Below are 16,959 nucleotides of genomic sequence, written 5' to 3'. Positions count from 1 at the left end.
GCTGCCATCTCATTTGTGGGCAGCTGAAGCCAGCGCAATCCTCTTCTGCATCCTCTTCCGTCCTCTTCGGTCCCACGATGCACTGCACCGGCCCCGCCGTCACTTCCGGGGCTGCAGCGTCATCCCTGCACAGCTTCTGGGCTGTTTTGCAAGGTATGACGGCGCCTGCACCGGGAACTGACGTCGGGGCCGGTGCAGGCGCATTGATTCCTGGGAGCGATGACGTTCAGCTCCCAGGAATCATTGCAAGCCAGGAAGTGACGAATCGCCGTGGCCGCCGAGGGGAGGAAGTAAGGTAAGTATATTTTCTTCTAAACGAGGTAAGTAAAAAAAAAAAAAAAAAAAAAATAGAGATTATCCATTTGTTTTTCAGGTGACCCCGGGCATGAAGATGGACGGAACTTGCATTTTAGGGTGGAACTCCGCTTTAAATTTCCTCCACAGAGCCCTGACCTCAACCCTAATTGAACACCTTTGAGATGAATTGGCACACAGATAATGAGCCAGGTCTTCTCATCATCCAACATCAGTAACTTCAAGTTCCTCTGTCTTTGTGATGAAGAACTTTTTCTTTCTGTCCCCCTGTGCACAAAGCCAGCTCCATAAAGACGTGGTTTGATGAGGTTGCTGTGAAGGAATTTGAGTTTCCTCCGTAGAGCCCTGACCCCCCTTAACCCTACTGAACTCTTTAGAGATGAATTGTAATGCTAATTGTGAGTCAGATCTTCTCATCCAACATTGGTAACCAACCTCACAAATGCTCTAGAGGAGAGCGGACCGGAACGTTTTTTTTTTTGCTACTGATGGCTCTGGTAAGCGGGGAAAATGGCCAGGAAAACACCAGGGGGCTACCTCTCCCACCGCCCATAAAGGGTGAATCGGCTGCTGGGACCACCTTTATGTTAAAGCGGACCGCGTTCTGTTTAAAAAAATACTGGGGTTATGGCAGCTTTCTGCTGTCATAACGCCAGTATTTAATGTCAAAGTACCGATGTGTGTGTATATATATATATATATATATATATATATAATATATATATATATAGTGGGCGGTCCAGAAGATAAAATAAATAATTAAAAATAAACAAAAAATGCTAAAGTGCACATCCCCACAAGTGAGGTTACGCTGCAAACGTCAGAGTGCGAGCAATCCTTCTAGCTCCAGACCTCCTATGTACCTCTAAGCTGGTAACCTGTAAGGGCTTTCAAAGCATTGCCTATGGATAATTGAATGTGCCATAGCCATTCCACAGGCGTGTGCAATGTGCAATTTTCAAATGTGACATGTTGGATATCTATGTACCCGGTGTAACATCATCTTTTATATTTTACCAAAACATTTGGTTTTTTGTTATGTTTGTGTTCACTAAAATTCATTAAAGTGTATTTTTTCCTGAAAATGTGCTAAATGGCTGCACAAACATCGTGTGACAAAATTGCAACAACAACCATTTTATTCTCCAGGGCCTCTGCTTAAAAAATATATGTTTGGGGATTACAAGTTATTTTGTAGCAGAAAAATGCAGATTTTTTACATGTATGTCAGAATTGGCCTGGTTTTTAAGTGGTTGATACTCACATTTGTTGAAGATGAGTCTTTTGGACTGGTACTGTGTGCTATGCGCTGAGGAACTGCCCCAGTGCCATATCCAATGACTAATAGGTTTCTTATGCCTTCCTAGCCCACACGGACACACCGATGCATATTCATCTTTCTGTGTGTTTTAACTTGCAGGCTGGAGGCGGCAAAGGATGATTATCGGGTTCACTGCGAGGAGCTGGAGAAACAGCTTATTGAGACGCAGAATCGCAGCGTTGAGTTGGCCAGTCTAGCGGAGGAGTCCAGGGCTTTAAAAGACGAAATGGATGTTCTCAGGTACCACAAGATGGGATTGGAAATGGGATGAATTTCTGAATTCCAAAAACAAATTCATACTGGTGTTCAACACAATGATGTGGTGTATGTAATGTGTAGAATGGGGTACGGACTGAAGTGGTCCTGTGTATGTAATGTACAACACAACATACAGAATGCCGGGGTCCTCTGTGTGTCATGTACAAAACAGCAAACAGTGTGAAGCAGTCTTTAGAATGTAACATACAGCACAACATGCAGAGAGCAGTGTTTCATTGTAGGCAGTGTGCCATGTAGTGATCCAGACTGTGTAACATACAGCATAGTGTATAGATTGCAGGGTCAGCTGTATTACATACAGCATAGTGTATAGAGTGCAGGGTCAGATGTATTACTTACAGCATAGTGTATAGAGTACAGGGTCAGATGTATTACATACAGCATAGTGTATAGAGTGCAGGGTCAGATGTATTACATACAGCATAGTGTATAGAGTGCAGGGTCAGATGTATTACATACAGCATAGTGTATAGAGTGCAGGGTCAGATGTATTACATACAGCATAGTGTATAGAGTGCAGGGTCAGATGTATTACATCTATTTTTTTTTTTTTTTTAGAGCGACAGCAGATAAAGCCACCAAGCTGGAATCCGCTGTGGAAACGTACCGCAAGAAACTGGAAGATCTCAACGATTTACGTAAACAAGTGAAATCCCTGGAGGACACAAATTTAATGTACATGCACAATACGGTGAGCCTGGAGGAGGATCTGAAGAAGGCCAACGCTGCTCGCAATCAGCTGGAGACCTACAAGCGGCAGGTAGGGGAACCTCTGGACGGTGCACTCCGACCTTGCGGGTTCAGGTGACCCGAGACACCAAGGCTGACCATACACCGGGCGACCCGAGACACCAAGGCTGACCATACACTGGGCGACCCGAGACACCAAGGCTGACCATACACTGGGCGACCCGAGACACCAAGGCTGACCATACACGGGGTGACCCGAGACAGCAAGGCTGACCATACACGGGGTGACCCGAGACAGCAAGGCTGACCATACACGGGGCGACCCGAGACACCAAGGCTGATCATACACGGGGTGACCCGAGACACCAAGGCTGACCATACACGGGGTGACCATACATCAAGGCTGACCATACACGGGGCGACCCGAGACATCAAGGCTGACCATACATGGGGCGACCCGAGACATCAAGGCTGACCATACACGGGGCGACCCGAGACATCAAGGCTGACCATACATGGGGCGACCCGAGACATCAAGGCTGACCATACACGGGGCGACCCGAGACATCAAGGCTGACCATACATGGGGCGACCCGAGACACCAAGGCTGACCATACACGGGGCAATTTTAGTCCATTTCAACTGCTTTGTATCGCCTCTGACTACAAAATAACACTCAGGTCCTTCCACATTCCCACCTCTGAGGTGCTTTGCTTTGCAGTGTGGGACGTTTACCTTGGCATGTCGTGGTTCCACCACAAAGAAGGTCCAACCCTGCTCATCCGATGCATTTCACCCAGTAAGGGCTTAATTGTAAAGCTCTTGTCAGGTGAAAGGCAATGGGTGAGGAGGGTTTGGATGAACCTTCTGTATGTGATGTTTGGAACGATACATTTTTACGATTGCTGACTTCATCGGGGTGCAAGTGTTTTTTTTTGCTATGTATACACTGGGAGCGGGGACCATTACATAGTTACATAGTCCGGGGGACGTGGCCGAGCAGCGGATGTAGCTGAACGTGTGAGACACTCGCTCCGCCGACTATCCTGTTAATCCATCCTGCAGACACCCAATCTGACCGAGATTTTACCGGCCACGGCAGCCTTGAGGTCCCCAGCTTGCCCAGGCGTACCGGTGAGTCCTCCATTCCCGCTGACCCATAGTTACATATTCCGGACGGACCCTGGGTTACAAACAAGATAGGGACTGTAGGTTTGTTCTTAAGTCGAATTTGTTGGCAAGTCGGAACAGGTCCATTATTTTTTAAGTGTAGCTCCAGCCAAAAGAATCATTTTTAGTTTTTTGGATAGCATAGCATAGGGAAGGGTTATCACCCCTGTAACGTATGTTTTGCTGGCTGTACCCCTGTTCAGAAGATTTCACCTCACTTTCTGTCCCTATGACAATTGGATTTTGAAAATTTTGGGTTGTGGTGGAAACAAGGATTGATGATAAAGCTTCAGTGGATACATCTTTTTCCCATGAGAACTCTTACAGGAGTAAATTTCCCTTTCTAGCATTGGCGGCTGGTGCTCGGTAATTCAGGGGGGGCTGCGGCAAACCAATGCGCAACATCCAAGTGCACAGCCTATTTGCCTTTGGTAAATCAACCCTAATGTTTCAGCAGGAAGGATTCCTCCATCCACCTTGAATTGTGTGGATGGCAGAATACCTTAATTTCTTTTTTGGTTTGATCAGCTGAAAAAAAATGAGGCATCTATGGCCAGCTTTAACAGGCCAATTAACTGGAAGAAGGAAGCAACCAGTGACATTGAATTTGACAGAGAGATCGGGGGAAGGGGCACGTGGTGGAGGAAAAATTATAAGTTCCGTTTTGGATAGATTAGGGATCTGTTGTTACTGGGGGGGGGGGGGGTTTATTGTTGCTGGTTTCAAGGGGATCTATTTTTACTACTTTCCTATTATCATTAACAAATTCCATACAAATGATTTAGCACCACAAAGTAATACTTGGTTCTGTATTTTCTAAATGGGGCAGTACTGGGAGGTGCTGGGAGAAAGGTAGGGGGTGGAACCAAAAGACGATGCTCAGAGGTGGGTAGGGGGTGGAACCAAGGGACGATGCTCAGAGGTGGGTAGGGGGTGGAACCAAGGGAGGATGCTCAGAGGTGGGTAGGGGGTGGAACCAAGTGATGATGCTCAGAGGTGGGTAGGGGGTGGAACCAAGGGACGATGCTCAGAGGTGGGTAGGGGGTGGAACCAAGGGACGATGCTCAGAGGTGGGTAGGGGGTGGAACCAAGGGACGATGCTCAGAGGTGGGTAGGGGACAGAGACAGGGAGTGACTCAGAAAGGGGGAGTACCTGCACCTATTTTCTGAGAAAAGAAGCCCTGTATCTACAGCACATGATAGATTAGTGTGATGGTCAGTGGGATGAATGCTCCTTACACTTGTAGTCATTGGGAAGAATTACCCCTTACAGATAGCTAAAAAGATCAATGGTATCAGCGGAAACTTATCAGGGAGGAAGAAATTGTTCATTGCTCAAGGAACCCCTAGCAACCTCTAAAGCAGGGGTTGTCAAACTACGGCCCTCCAGCTGTTGCAGAACTACACGTCCCATGAGGCATTGTAAAACTCTGACATTCACAGACATGACCAGATATGATGGGAATTGTAGTTCCTGAACAACTGGAGGGCCATAGTTTGAAGACTCCTGCTCTAAAGGAACCCTAGTTGAGAAACCCCGGTCTAGATACAGTAAGTGTGTTCCATTGTCCTGGAGCTCCTCATCCATTCTGACATTTCATGTTTCTGTACAGGTCCAGGATCTCCACACCAAACTTTCCATGGAATCTAAGAGAGCGGACACCTTGGCATTCGAACTTACCAAACTGCGCGAGAAGCAGGACGCACTGGTGAAGGAAAAAGAGGTAACCCCAAACAGCGTAGTATAATAGCACACCAGAGGTGTAACTTGAACCTTCAGGGCCCCTTCCTGCCATCTTGGGGCCTCCCCACGGTGGTGGAATGCTAGTGCCCGGTCGCAAGTGTGACCTTTGCGATCCTTGAAATTCACCCACTGGTGTCAGTCGTTTTTATTTTTTGGTATTTTAATTGTATTATTTTTTATAATTTTATTTAATTTTCTTTTACAATGTCACTGACTATGACTCTGTCCATTCAGAAAAGGAAGGAGCTGGTAAATTACATATTTACTGACCCCTTTCTGGTTCTCTGTTGTGACACATCCCCTGCAGCAGCCGGCAGGAGAGGGAAGGGAGCACAGTGGGGGGACCAGGGGAGCACACAGGGGCCCAGAGACAGCAGAACACAAGTGAACTGGATAGGAGGAGTGGCGGGGCAGCATACAGAGGAACCAATCTCCTCCATTTTCCTCCTACAGCTACAGGAAGAAAAAGGGGGAGAAGTGATTTCTCTACATGCTGCCCCCGCCGCCCCTCCTATCCAGGTGTACAGGGGAGCCGCACAGGACCCCTGGAGCATGGGGCCCGGTTGCAACTGCAACCCTTGCAACCCCTGTAGTTATGCCCCTGTAGCACACTGTAACCAAAGCCATAATTTGGTCCAGAGAGGTTAAATTTTATAGAGATTCTTTTTCTTCTTCTCTCTTACTAATAGCTCAAACCTTCCTGATATGCCCTCTCCCACCTCCTGTGCTGCACTACAGCTGCCTACTGCTACCATAAGTCAACTCTGTGGCCGGTGCCAAAAAGGGGAGGGGACCATTTACACAAAAGCGCTGTGTTTGTTAATACAAGCCGTCACACCAAATGTCAACGCACCTGCTCCAGGTGCAGTGCCATTTATGGTGAATGGCACCCCACTGCATTGTACAATAGAGCCCAATGCACAGCGCACCAAACCACATGTGTAAAGAAAAAGGATCTGTATGTTTTCTCCATTCTTCATTGAGGAACATTGGAATTGATAATACTGTTATCTACAGATGGTGCCTAGGAGCTTCCATCAGGGTTCCAAGAGAAAAGAACACTACAGGGTTGATTTACTAAAGGCAAATAGACTGGGCGCTGTGCAAAGTTCAGTTTGCACTCTGCAAGTTCGGTTGCTCCAGAACTTAGTAAATGAGGGAAAGCTTCACTTTGCAAAGAGTAACCAATCACGTGCAAGGAAAATAACAAAAAACTGTATTTCTCTTACGTCCTCCGACAGTCGCCGCCTCTTCATATTCGTCACATATGGGGGTATTAGACTTTGCTCCGAAGGAGTAGCTAGGCAACAGAATATGTTAACAATAAAGCTTTAACATATCCCACCCTCAAGGGGTGGTCCCCTCAGTCAATACCCTCCTACTTCCTGCAACCATATCCCAGTTTTAATGTCTAGCTTGTCAGGAGTGGCTGGCTCTCTCTGTGCTGGGACTTTTTGTCCCAGACTCTTTCTTCTTTTTGATATTTTGTTTGAGTTTTCTCTCTACCTTTACTTAGCTGTTATTTTTGTCAGCATTAGTTAGTTCTTCGGACGAAGAGGATCATGCGGACTGGGTCTCGGGCTGATCCCCCTGGTCGCAGGTCGTGGGTCAGTGGCTTCCCAGTCTGCCATCGAGCGTTCAGCCAGGTAACGCTCCTGGCACGGTGAACGACCCATCCCTGTTCGGTGCAGGGATGATTGGTGAGGTGGCTACCTCACCGGACGCTGTGCGGTTTCTGAACCGCCATTGTGTGCGTCTTGAATTGCGACTCTCCCTGCCTCATGTGCAGCGGCTTGTTCGCCTGTGCGGGTTCCCCACGCCATGTGAGGTAAGTGTATCTATGTGGGGACCTGTCTGTCTGGGGGGGGTCTCAGTCTGGGACTGTGTAACCTGCCTTTAATCACACTGCTTGTCTCCCTATATCTCGGCTGCATGCTGTGGGCTGCAAGGGGGGGGGGAGCTGTATGACACTGAGTATGTCAGGCTGGGCAGTGTGAGGAGCTGTGTGCTGTGGGGCATGTTTTTAATGGCATGTTGGGGCATATACAGCGATCGCTGCGGCGATCTAACATGTATCCATATAATGGGATAATATTGTGTGTGATTTTATGCACTGTGGAGCGGCGATTTCGGCGCCAAACGGCGCCATTTTACCGGCGCCCGCTCCGGCCGCATGGTTTACATGCACGGCGGCCATTTTCTTGTAGCCTCCATAGGCTTACATAGAGCGCCCTGGCAGCATCACTTCCTCTCTCCTGGAAGCACCGATCGAGGCAGCAGCAGCAGCGGAGTCTCCTCAGGTTTTATCCTTCTATTCCTGTGTTCCATTGCCTGTATTCAGTCTGTATATTCCCTGTGGGGGTCTCATTGTGCCTGAGTGTGGTGCGGTGGGCTGCGCTTGCCGCGCTTGCTGTAAGGGGGCAGTTAACCCTTGGTTGTCTGGCATACAGGGGCAATGGATTCTCAGGAGGGCAAGTTTCCCACAGTATTGGTGGAAAGCCAGGGGACCGCTGTTTCCCCCCCAGGGGGGGATTTGGCCACGATTGTGGCTGGCCTTGCTGCACAGGTGCAAATGCTGGTGGCTGCTCAATCTACTAAACGGCCCAGAGTTGCTCTGTCCTCTGATTCTGAGGGTGAAGGTGATGGGGCTGTTCTGGCGGGGACCCCCCTATCGGGGTCCCGCTCCTCTCTTGATCTAGTGGGGTCTGAGGTAGAGGCTGAAGTTGAGGGGGTTGATAATTCTCCCCCTGGCTCGCCTGAAGAGCTTGCAATCATGGATGAGTTGATTGCTTCCATTAAGCAGACGCTACGTTTGCAGGACGAGGTGTGTCCCCCAGCTGCCTTGGCGGCTTATGGGACGCAGAGAAAACGCAGGACGCCGCAGGTTTTTCCCTGCAATGCTGATTTTCAGCGCGCTGTTAAGGACCAATGGCGCGATTTGCGCAAGCCTTTTGCGGTACCAAGTAAATTTAAGCTGCGTTATCCTTTCTCGCCTGCCACTGATGAACGGTGGTGTGTGCCTCCGCCAGTGGATCATGCTATTGCGGTTTTGAACAAAGCCACTGCGATCCCTGCAGAGGGATCCCCTGTTTTCCGTGATGCCACGGATAGGAGACTGGAGTCTCTTGCCCGTCATACTTATTCTGTTACGGGTTCTATGCTTAAGGCTCTGTTTGCTTCTCTCATGGCGGCCCAGGCGATCGCAAGTTGGACGCAGATGCTTAGGCGCGTCCTAGTGGCCGATTCGGCCTCGGCGGCGACCCTGGATATGGTGGATCAGATCCACCAGGGTGTCATGTATCTGTGTGATGCGGACCTGGACCTGATTCCGTTGGCCGCGCGTGTGCACAGCGTGGCGGTGTTGTCTCGCCGCCTGGTTTGGTTGAAATGTTGGTCGGTGGACCAATCTTCACGTAGAACCTTAGCCAATCTGCCTTATGATGGGTCTCGCCTTTTTGGGGAGTCCCTGGATGTGTTGATTAAGGGGATTACCGGGGGTAAGAGCACTCTCTTGCCCCATTTCCCCAAGGCTAAGGGGGCTTCTGGGAAGAAGCATGCTCATTTTCGGCCCCCTCAGGGGTCCTTTCGTGCCTTTCGGCCGCACTACAAGGGCAAACCGTTCAAGGGCCAGGGCTCTCAGAAGAAACCCTGGTCTGGGAAACAGAAGTCCGGCCAATCCGGACCTGCGGCCCATAACAGTTCGGCCTGAAGGGGCGCCCTCACCCAGTTTTGGGGTGGGGGGACGCTTGCTCGGTTTTCTTCAGCCCTGGTTGGCCCGTGTGCGGGACAGATGGGTTCTGGAAATCGTTCGATCTGGTTACAAGATCGAGTTTCTCTCTCGGCCAGAGAGCAGATTTTTTCCCTCAAATCTACAACTGTCTCCAGAGCGCCTGCGGGATCTGCACCTGGCGGTGCGGGACCTGAGGGCTCAGGGAGTGGTGGTTCCGGTGCCTCATCGGGACAGATTTCGGGGGTTTTATTCCAATCTGTTCACCGTGCCCAGAAAGGAGGGCAAGGTTCGTCCTATTCTGGACTTGAAAGCTCTGAACCGCTCTGTGCGGGTTCGCAAGTTCCGCATGGAATCCCTGCGCTCGGTGGTGGCTGCCCTGGTTCCGGGGGAATTCATGGCCTCCATCGATTTGAAGGATGCGTATCTTCACATCCCCATATTCGAGGGTCATCAGAGATACCTTCGATTTGCCATTGCGGAGGATCACTACCAGTTCGTGGCGTTGCCCTTTGGGCTCGCCTCGGCTCCGCGGGTCTTCACCAAGGTGCTTGCACCGGTTCTGGCATTATTGAGAGCCCAGGGCATTTCTGTCCTGGGGTATCTGGACGACATTCTGATTCGGTCTGCGACCAGTCAGGGTCTGGAGAAGGACCTGTCTGTCACGATGCAAACTCTGCAGGAGTTCGGTTGGACGATAAATGTTCCAAAGTCGACACTGAGTCCGTCGGTTCGTCTTCCCTATCTGGGAATGATACTGGACTCGGTGCAGGCGAAGGTCTTCCTGCCGGAAGACAAACTCAGGACTCTTCAGGAGGAAGTCAGGTCCCTCAGGGACGTTCCGAACTCGTCTCTGCGGACGTGTATGAGATGTCTGGGATTGATGGTCTCGGCTTTCGAGGCGATTCCTTTCGCGCAGTTTCACACGCGGGGTCTCCAGGCGGAGATCTTGTCCAAGTGGGACGGGCGACCTCAATCTCTGGATCTTCAGATCTCGTTGAGTCATCGCACCAGGGAAAACCTTCTGTGGTGGCTCCAGTCCCCGTTGGTGTCCGGGGGCAAGTCGTTTCGTCCGATCTCATGGACGATAATCACCACGGATGCCAGCCTGTCGGGCTGGGGTGGTGTTCTGGGCGTTCTGTCCGCCCAGGGGACCTGGTCGGAAGGGGAGTCTTCCCTCCCGATCAACATTCTGGAATTGCGTGCGATAAGGCTCTGTCTTCATCGCTGGACGGACCGGCTGCAGGGCTGCCCGGTTCGGGTGCAGACGGACAATGCCACGGCGGTGGCCTACATCAACCACCAAGGGGGCACCAGGAGTGCCCGAGCGGCTCGAGAAGTGGCCGACATTCTGTCTTGGGCCGAGACTCATGTCCCGGCGATAACGGCGGTTCACATTCCGGGAGTGGAGAACTGGCAGGCGGACTATCTGAGTCGCCAGACCCTGGATCAGGGGGAATGGTCTCTCCACCCGGCTGTCTTCCAGATGTTGTGCGCGAAGTGGGGTCTTCCAGATGTGGACCTGTTCGCGTCTCGCCTCAACTACAAGGTGAAGAGGTTCGTGGCAAGGACGCGCGACCCTCGGGCAGACGCGTCGGACGCGTTAGTGGCCCCGTGGCATCAGTACAGGCTGATGTACGCGTTTCCACCGATTCAGTTGCTGTCCCGGTTCCTTCGCAGGTTACACTCGGAACGCAGCACGGTGATTCTTGTGGCACCGGACTGGCCTCGCCGGTCCTGGTACGCAGACCTCGTGAATCTGGCGGTCGACGCCCCCTGGCGTCTGCCTCTTCGGGACGATCTACTGTCTCAAGGACCGATTTACCATCCTGCTTTACAGTCGCTGGCTTTGACGGCCTGGCTGTTGAGACCGAGGTCCTGAAGGAGAAGGGTCTCTCTCCAGAGGTTGTTCATACCTTGATCAACGCGAGGAAGTCTTCCTCGGGAAAGGTTTATTACCGTACTTGGAAGGCCTATTTTGCCTGGTGTGAGTCCAGGGGGTTTTCACCCCGCACGTACTCGGTTTCCCGTGTGCTGTCTTTCCTTCAGACGGGTGTCGTCCAGCGTTTGGCGCTGGCTACGATAAAGGGTCAGGTGTCTGCGCTGGCCGTTCTGTTTCAACGTCCCGTGGCTTCCAACTCCTTGGTTGGCACTTTTATTCAGGGTGTGCGGCATCTGGTTCCTCCTAGGAGGGATCCTTTGCCCCCTTGGGACTTGAATCTAGTCCTGTCTGTGTTACAACGTGCTCCTTTTGAACAGATCAGGGAGATATCGTTGTCTATGTTGTCCAAAAAGGTCGCCTTTTTGGTGGCGATCACTTCGGCTCGCAGAGTGTCGGAACTGGCGGCTTTGTCCTGCAAGTCTCCGTACCTGGTTGTTCATTTGGATAAGGTGGTCTTGCGACCTAATCCTTCTTTTCTGCCGAAACGAGTTTCGGAATTCCATCTTAACGAGGACATTGTTTTGCCTTCGTTGTGCACGAAGCCTAAACATCCAAAGGAGGTGAGACTACATTCTCTGGATGTTGTTCGGGCGATTAGGGTTTACCTTAAATCGACTGAGTCTTTTCGAAAGACGGACTCCTTGTTTGTTCTTCCAGAGGGTCCTCGGAAGGGCATGGCGGCTTCCGCCTCTACCATTGCCAAATGGATCAGGCAGACCATTGAACAGGCCTATGCCTTGCAGGGGAAGGTTCCCCCTGTGCCTGTGAAGGCGCACTCTACTAGATCTCTGAGTACGTCTTGGGCCTGTCGTCATGGGGCTTCTGTAGCCCAGGTGTGTAAGGCGGCGACTTGGTCGACCGTACACACTTTCACAAAATTCTACGAAGTAGATGTTCAGGCATCGGCGGATGCTTCCTTTGGCCGCAAGGTTCTTAGTGCGGCTGTTCCCTAGGGTCCCTTGTTGGGGACTCCTGGCTGTTGGGATAAGTTTTGTATCCCCTGGTTTTTTGTCTTTTCCTGGGTTGTTGCTCCTGTTGAGCACTTATTTTTGCTGTTGCCCAGCTGGTTTCCTTCCTTTGGTAAGGTTCCTTTCTTTGATGTGGAGACTGCGTTGCCTTTCGGCGCGGATGCGTTTCCCACCCCTCATGTTTGCACTGCTTTGGGACGTCCCCATATGTGACGAATATGAAGAGGCGGCGACTGTCGGAGGACGTAAGAGAAAACGGAATTTTTGTAAAATCTTACCTGTAAAATTCCTTTCTCTGAGTCCTCCGACAGTCGCCGCCCCCGCCCCTCTTTTGGGGTTTGAATGTATACTCTACTGCTATTCCACTAAAACTGAGATATGGTTGCAGGAAGTAGGAGGGTATTGACTGAGGGGACCACCCCTTGAGGGTGGGATATGTTAAAGCTTTATTGTTAACATATTCTGTTGCCTAGCTACTCCTTCGGAGCAAAGTCTAATACCCCCATATGTGACGAATATGAAGAGGCGGCGACTGTCGGAGGACTCAGAGAAAGGAATTTTACAGGTAAGATTTTACAAAAATTCCGTTTTTTGCTTGCACATGATTGGATGATGGAAGTCAGCAGAGCTTCTGCTCATTTACTAAACACAGGAGCAATTACATACAGAGTGCAACAGTTTATTTGCCTTTAATAAATCAACCCCTATATTTTACTTTTAGTTACAAGAAGTGAGCTGCTGATTTGCTGTATTGGAGGACAATAAACTGTTACCTGACCATCTATATATTGATTATTTGAATGCAATGATTTGACTCTCTCTTTTGCTTTGTGTAGAGGCTGATTGTCCAGCGTGACGCTTTGAAGGAAACCAATGAGGAGCTGAGATGTTCCTTGGTGCAGCAAGACCACCTAAGTCAGTCTGGTGAGTCCACCCACCACGTTGGAGACATCTGACACCTAGAGGGCGCTCTAAGTACTAGATGGATGAAAGCTGAATTCCAAGAAGTCAGCAACTTTGCAAAAAGTGCAGGCACACTATGGGGTTGATTTACTAAAGGCAAATATACTGTGCAATTTGCAAAGTGCAGTTGCTCTAGAGCTTAGTAAATGAGCATTAACTCTGCTAACTTCCATTATCCAATCATGTGCAGGCAAAAATGCTGTTTTTATTTTCCTTGCCGTGATTGGATATTCTTTGCAAAGTGAAATGAAGCTTTACCTCATTTACTAAGCTCTGGAACAACTGCACTTGGAAGAGTGCAACTGCACTTTGCAAACTGCACAGTCTATTTGCCTTTAGTAAATCAACCCCTAAGTCCAATGAGGTGTTTGTCACCTTTGGGACTTCTCTCCTTTAGGAACCTTTCACACGAGGGATCCGATCGGGCCCGTCTGTCTGTTTTTCAGGCAGACCCAATCAGACCCTCTATTCTCCTATTCTCCTCTTGTGTCAGTTAACACCTGGCTCCTTGTGATCCGATCTGGCAGAAACAAACAAAAGGGGATCTGTTCATATCCATCTGGCCAGATTGGAGGGCAGAACAGGCTACTAAGCAAAACCAGATCCGGCCCTGTGAAAGGGGCATTAATTGTATGTGACAAGTTTATTCCACTCCCGGATGATACACGGACACTGAAGACTGTAAAAGAGGAGAGAAGTGCACACAGCAGCTATGCCTACCCCTCCTATCAGCTGCCCATTCACAGAAGCCTTTGCATTTTGGGAATAAGTTAGACACATTACAATACAAAGACTTCTGTGAATGGGCAGAAGGAGGGGAGGGGCAAGCATAGCAGTTCTAGCGACTCTGCTCATGATGGAACTGAGACCCACATTGAGCAGTGTTAGAGCTCCGAAAGTTATCTTGCTGGAGCACAATAGACTGGTCAGATGTGAATAATAGAGATAAGTCTATGAGGTGGCAGGCACCTCGTTAGACTTAATTTATGGTATTAATCAGGGAAACTGCAGTGCTGCCACTAAACACCTGTTCTGTGCATACAAAACCTCCTATCTGATCATATCATATATAAATTTATCAACTTTTAGGCGTAAACATGGTTGTACATAAAAAACATGCTTCTGCATAATGAATAAATCAAAAAAATATATAAAGATAAAAAAAAAAATATATATATATATATATATATATATATATATATATACAGAGATGTATAAAGTACTAGAGACCCAGACTTGAGTAAAAGTACAAGTGCTCTATCAAAAAAGTGACTTGAGTAGAAGTTGAAGTGCTCTTTAAGCACTACACTTAAGTAGAAGTACTAAAGGAGTTAACATTTTTTGTACTAAAGTATTGCAAGTACACTGTAGTTTATTTTAAAATTTACTACTCAAGTACTGAAAGTAAAAGTACAAGTATTGTGTTATGTAGTTATTAAAGAAAGTAGTCAAAAGGCCAGGGCCCCCCTCCCATTATAGGTCCCCTTAGAGCAGGCCAGGGTCCCCCTCCCATTACAGATTCCCATTAGAGCAGGCCAGGGTCCCCCTCCCATTACAGATTCCCCTTAGAGCAGGCCAGGGTCCCCCTCCCATTACAGATTCCCCTTAGAGCAGACCAAGGCCCCCCTCCCATTACAGATCCCCCTTAGAGCAGGCCAGGGCCCCCCTCCCATTACAGATTCCCCTTAGAGCAGGCCAGGGTCCCCCTCCCATTACAGATTCCCCTTAGAGCAGGCCAGGGCCCCCCTCCCATTATAGATCCCACTTAGAGCAGGCCAGGGTCCCCCTCCCATTATAGATCCCACTTAGAGCAGGCCAGGGTCCCCCTCCCATTATAGATCCCCCTTAGAGCAGGCCAGAGTCCCCCTCCCATTATAGATCCCCCATAGAGCAGACCAGGGCCCCCCTCCCATTATAGATCCCACTTAGAGCAGGCCAGGGTCCCCCTCCCATTATAGATCCCCCTTAGAGCAGGCCAGGGTCCCCCTCCCATTATAGATTCCCCTTAGAGCAGACCAGGGCCCCCCTCCCATTATAGATTCCCCTTAGAGCAGGCCAGGGTCCCCCTCCCATTATAGATCCCCCTTAGAGCAGGCCAGGGTCCCCCTCCCATTATAGATTCCCCTTAGAGCAGGCCAGTGTCCCCCTACCATTATAGATTCCCCTTAGAGCAGGCCAGGGTCCCCCTCCCATTACAGATTCCCATTAGAGCAGGCCAGGGTCCCCCTCCCATTACAGATTCCCCTTAGAGCAGGCCAGGGTCCCCCTCCCATTACAGATTCCCCTTAGAGCAGACCAAGGCCCCCCTCCCATTATAGATCCCCCTCAGAGCAGGCCAGGGCCCCCCTCCCATTACAGATTCCCCTTAGAGCAGGCCAGGTCCCTCTCCCATTATAGATCCCACTTGGAGCAGGCCAGGGTCCCCCTCCCATTATAGATCCCACTTAGAGCAGGCCAGGGCCCCCCTCCCATTATAGATCCCCCTTAGAGCAGACCAGGGTCCCCTTCCCATTATAGATTCCCCTTAGAGCAGGCCAGTATCCCCCTCCCATTATAGATTCCCCTTAAAGCAAGCCAGTGTCCCCCTCCCATTATAGATTCCCCTTAGAGCAGGCCAGGGTCCCTCTACCATTATAGATTCCCCTTAGAGCAGGCCAGGGTCCCCCTCCCATTATAGATCCCCCTTAGAGCAGGCCAGGGTCCCCCTCCCATTATAGATTCCCCTTAGAGCAGGCCAGGGTCCCCCTACCATTATAGATTCCCCTTAGAGCAGGCCAGTGTCCCCCTACCATTATAGATTCCCCTTAGAGCAGGCCAGGGTCCTCCTCCCATTATAGATCCCCCTTAGAGTAGGGCAGGCCAGGGCAGGTCCCTCCCCCCATTGAATAGATCCGATCCCCTTAGTGAGTGACTTGACTTCAAGACAGTTCTTACTTCTCCTACCTTAGGCTGTCTCGAGTCCTCCAGCCTCTCTCTCCACCGTCCCCAGTCCAGTCACCCCTGCTAAAAGAAGAATACAGTGCATTGCGAAAGTATTCGGCCCCCCTTTGAACTTTTCGACCTTTTGCCACATTTCAGGCTTCAAACATAGATATAAAACTGTAATTTTTTGTGAAGAATCGACAACAAGTGGGACACAATCATGAAGTGGAACGAAATCTATTGGATATTTCAAACTTTTTTAACAAATAAAAAACTGAAAAATTGGGCGTGCAAAATTATTTAGCCCCCTTAAGTTAATACTTTGTAGAGCCACCTTTTGCTGTGATTACAGCTGTAAGTCTCTTGGGGTATGTCTCTATCAGTTTTTCACATCGAGAGACTGAAATTTTTGCCCATTCCTCCATGCAAAACAGCTCGAGCTCAGTGAGGTTGGATGGAGAGCATTTGTGAACAGCAGTTTTAAGTTCTTTCCACAGATTCTCGATTGGATTCAGGTCTGGACTTTGACTTGGCCATTCTAACACCTGGATATGTTTATTTGTGAACCATTCCATTGTAGATTTTGCTTTATGTTTTGGATCATTGTCTTGTTGGAAGACAAATCTCCGTCCCAGTCTCAGGTCTTTTGCAGACTCCATCAGGTTTTCTTCCAGAATGGTCCTGTATTTGGCTCCATCCATCTTCCCATCAATTTTAACCATCTTCCCTGTCCCTGCTGAAGAAAAGCAGGCCCAAACCATGATGCTGCCACCACCATGTTTGACAGTGGGGATGGTGTGTTCAGGGTGATGAGCTGTGTTGCTTTTACGCCAAACAGAACATTTTGAATTGTTGCCAAAAAGTTTGATTTTGGTTTCATCTGACCAGAGCACCTTCTTCCACATGTTTGGTGTGTCT

The 16,959-nt window shown here is 49.6% G+C and overlaps 1 protein-coding gene across 1 annotated transcript in view; it reads left to right on the top strand.

The window, feature by feature from the left end:
* The window catches only part of HOOK1 (hook microtubule tethering protein 1), a 143,954-nt gene that overhangs the window by 102,824 nt on the left and 24,171 nt on the right, over window positions 1-16,959 (top strand). Inside the window, exons 10-13 of the mRNA XM_082264802.1 lie at window positions 1,736-1,876; window positions 2,474-2,675; window positions 5,389-5,499; window positions 12,993-13,080. Of these exons, the coding sequence (XP_082120928.1) occupies window positions 1,736-1,876; window positions 2,474-2,675; window positions 5,389-5,499; window positions 12,993-13,080 (542 nt within the window). The remainder of the gene's footprint in view (window positions 1-1,735; window positions 1,877-2,473; window positions 2,676-5,388; window positions 5,500-12,992; window positions 13,081-16,959) is intronic.

This window comes from Pelophylax lessonae, assembly GCF_965119305.1.
Source record: "Pelophylax lessonae genome assembly, chromosome: 8".
Classification (NCBI taxonomy): Eukaryota; Metazoa; Chordata; class Amphibia; order Anura; family Ranidae; genus Pelophylax; species Pelophylax lessonae.
Note: the sequence above shows the minus strand (reverse complement) of the source record. Positions and strands in the feature narration are given on the sequence as shown.